General features: G+C 52.6%; 1 protein-coding gene across 1 annotated transcript; it reads left to right on the forward strand.

The window, feature by feature from the left end:
- Positions 1-1,088: 1,088 nt before the first annotated feature.
- On the forward strand, positions 1,089-3,042 carry ID2 (inhibitor of DNA binding 2). Its single transcript, XM_009954253.2, has 3 exons — positions 1,089-1,501; positions 1,824-1,888; positions 2,550-3,042. Exons 1-2 carry the CDS (start codon positions 1,154-1,156, stop codon positions 1,878-1,880), a joined length of 405 nt encoding a protein of 134 aa, XP_009952555.1. The 5' UTR covers positions 1,089-1,153; the 3' UTR covers positions 1,881-1,888; positions 2,550-3,042.
- Positions 3,043-3,542: the final 500 nt, after the last annotated feature.

Below are 3,542 nucleotides of genomic sequence, written 5' to 3' on the forward strand. Positions count from 1 at the left end.
AAAAAAAAAAAAAAAAAAAAAAAGTCACTTCTCCAGCTAAACAAAAACCCCCCCAACTTTTTCCTCTGGAATGTTTCTGGAAGCTGTTTCATTGGCTGCAACCAAAAGCTGCAAGAAGTGCAGCGCGTAGTAAGGGTTTGCGTTTGCCACCAGAAACAACCCGCGCGCCGCTGAGGGCAGCGCTGTGTCACAGCCCCGACCGGGTGCGGAGGAGCAGCTTTCAAGGGCAGTTCGGGTAAAGGCACCCCCAATAGGCACAGTTGCTGAACGATCGCCCGTTAACGGCATCGCCTACACCAGCCCCGTCCTCGCACAGCAGGGAGCGGAGGGTGACGCCTGACTGCCAGGGCTCTCGCCGCCCCGTTCCCACCAGGGCACCCGGCCGCGGCCGGTGTTACAGGTTTGCCTCCCTTCACCGCTGACGCCCCCACCTCCCGCGCCCACCGGCAGCCCACAGCGCTCTGCTGCGGGCCCCGCCGCCGGGTTTTAAACTGGCCCCTGCAGGAACGGCGCGGGGCTCTGACTGGCAGTGCCCTTGGGGAAGGCTCGGCCTCGCCAGCCCCTCACGCAGCGCTGCCCGCCCGGCCGCCCCTCACTCCACCACCGTCGGCCCCCACAGCTGCTGCGCGCTCAGCCCCACCGCCCTCCCTGCCCCTGCAGGGAGCGGATCGGCGCGGGGACGCCGGCCACCCCGGAGAGGAGGCACCGAGGAGGGGAGGGGAGGGTAGCGCCGCCACGGCGCTCCGGTCTCCGCCCGAGGCCGCGGCCCCACAGCGCAGCAGACCCCGCGCCCCCTCCGCGGGCCGAGCGCCAGCGGGCCGGTTGCCGGCCGCGCACTATTTACTCCCTCAGCTGTGCGGCGCGGCCACGCCCCCTCCCGGGATTGGTTTTCCAGGCGGAAGGCCCGCGCAGCCCCCGCGCCGCCCGCCCCACCAGTGAGGGCGCCCCGGGGTGATGGACGTGCCGGCGGCCGCCAATGGCAGCGAGCGCGGGCTGGGCTCGGCGGCGGCGGTATAAGAGGAGGCCGCGCAGCCCCGCGCCTCAGTGCGAGCTCCGGCAGCGCCCAGAGGGGAGGCTAGCGCCAGCGCTCCACAGGCTCCCGTCCGTGTGTCCGTCCGTCCGCTGGAACCGGTCTCTCCGCCCTTCTTCCAACATGAAAGCCTTCAGTCCAGTGCGGTCCGTCAGGAAAAACGGCCTCTCGGAGCACAACCTGGGCATCTCCCGGAGCAAAACCCCCGTGGATGACCCCATGAGCCTGCTGTACAACATGAACGACTGCTACTCCAAGCTGAAAGAGCTGGTGCCCAGCATCCCGCAGAACAAGAAAGTGAGCAAGATGGAAATCCTGCAGCACGTTATCGACTACATCCTGGACCTGCAGATCGCCCTGGACTCGCACCCCACCATCGTTAGTCTCCACCACCAGCGACCCGGGCAGAACCCCTCCTCCAGAACCCCTCTGACCACCCTGAACACAGACATCAGCATCCTCTCGCTACAGGTAACTGCCTTCCCCCGACCCCCGGCTCCTCCCTGACCTACGTAGGGCACTTGAGGGCAGCCGTAGAAGTGTCTTGAACGTGGAGCGCGGTGGTCGCCGAGGGGACATTGCTGGTGCTGGGTCCGCAGCCAGGCGTGCCGCGGGGGAAGCGCTTCGTGGGTCGGGACGGTTTTCTCCTGCCTGTCCCCTCCCCCCCCTCTTACCCCTTACCCGTGGAGTGTTTTCTCCTGCCTGTCCCCCCCCTACCCCTTACCCGTGGAATGTTTTCTCCTGCTTGTTCCCCCCCTCTTACCCTTACCCGTGGGGTGTTTTCTCCTCGCAGGCGTCCGAGTTCCCCTCAGAGCTCATGTCAAGCGACAGCAAAGCACTCTGTGGCTGAATCAGACGGTGAGTGCATCTTATTTCTAAACTTCAGTGCCTGCCTCGGGAATGGGAGGCGTGACGGTTATTTCTAAAAATCGGTCTTAAGAGCCGCTGAGGAGATGCCTTTGTAATCGGTGAGAAACGAGACCAGTAACTGAGTCTTGCCGTCCAAAGTGTATTTTGTTGCTAAGGTTCATTAAGCAGCACAGGCTGCTCTGATAGTACTCGCTGCTTAATGCAAATTCCCTCGTTATCTGTTCTTGGAGTCTTAACTTCCTGGGCCAAAGTGACTGATTAAGTTGGGAATCTTGGCACAATTCCTTAAATTCTGTGATGTGGGATTGTCTGCGCTATCAGTTAAATAAGTGACTGCTTTTAATCAAATAATTGCTGTAAGAGGCAGACTGGCGCCTCTGAGCATTGCATTACAGAGATCTAAATAGAGATTGGACGGAGAATCTTCTTTCTACCCTTTCCCTTGAGTGTATGTTATTTTAATGTTCAATTTGTGCTCTTGAGAGCGAGTGTGTGAGCGTGTATGTGTTGCATCTGGACGCCAGGGTTTGCCCAATCTCTGAGTGTTTGGTTAAATGTTCAAACTGTGGCTTCCTCTCTGGCGCCAGTCTGTCCGGATCTCTGCCCTGTTAGCATTCTCCTAAATATGCCTCTCTTCAATCTTTTGCAGGTGTTCCACTGATGAGATTTTTTTTTTTTGCACAAGAAAATGTCTACAGGATTTTTTTTTTGAGGTGCTGAATTTATTTTTCAGCTGTATCTGGAGGGGGAAATCCACATCTAACTAAAAGGACCTTTTAAAATTAATGAAGAAAACAAAATTCAAGATTGATCTTTATCCCCACCCCATTCTTCAACTTGGACTGAACCTAGTTATTTATGAAGAGACTCTTAAATACCCTTTCCCTAGTTGGAAGGCTTCCTTTATATACTATTCCCAACGTGGGGAGCGAAACAAAAATCTCACAAGGAGTTGCCCATTTTAAAGCAGACTTTGCCTTTTTTTTCCAAAGGTGGAGCGTGAGTACCAGAAGGATCCAGCGTTCAGTTTTTTAGGAAAGTCTGTGGTCAGAAATTTACCTTTTTGACACAAACCTAGGACTGAATGCTGTGTATATATTTATATATAAATATATATATATGAGTGAAACCTTGTGAACTCTTTAATTAGAGTTTTCTTGTATAGTGGCAGAAATACACATTTCTGCAAAAAGTGTAATGATGTACTTAATCATGCTAAACTTTTTATAAAAGTTTAGTTGTAAACTTAACCCTTTTTATACAAAATAAATCAAGTGTGTTTATTGAACTGATTGCTTGCTTTATTCTTTGGGGACCAACTGTTTGGTGGCTTTGATTTGTGTTGTGGTTTTGTTTCTTTTCTTTAAATACTTCAACATTCTGTTATGACTTTATCAAGTAAAAATTCAAGTATGTAGAGAATATAAAGAATAAAATTATCTGAAGTGAATAATAATTCTTGTAACTTGGAAAATCTTATTTGAATGTATATTCCAAACTTCTAAGTGATCTGCCTGTAAACAGTGTGAAAGAAACTAGAAAAGGAATTTATTACTGAGGGGATGCTATTGACAAAGTGTTTGGAAACACAAAAGCAGTTAATACTGAGACATTCCCATGGAGTATTGCCTTTTTTTTTTTC

The sequence above is a fragment of the Leptosomus discolor genome, chromosome 2 (genome assembly GCF_034619465.1).
Source record: "Leptosomus discolor isolate bLepDis1 chromosome 2, bLepDis1.hap2, whole genome shotgun sequence".
Classification (NCBI taxonomy): Eukaryota; Metazoa; Chordata; class Aves; order Leptosomiformes; family Leptosomidae; genus Leptosomus; species Leptosomus discolor.

Coding starts and splice junctions, on each gene's coding strand:
- ID2 (XM_009954253.2), top strand. CDS start 1,154: ATGAAAGCCTTCAGTCCAGTGCGGTCCGTCAGGAAAAACGGCCTCTCG. Junction 1,502..1,823: donor TCAGCATCCTCTCGCTACAG/GTAACTGCCTTC, acceptor TTCTCCTCGCAG/GCGTCCGAGTTCCCCTCAGA.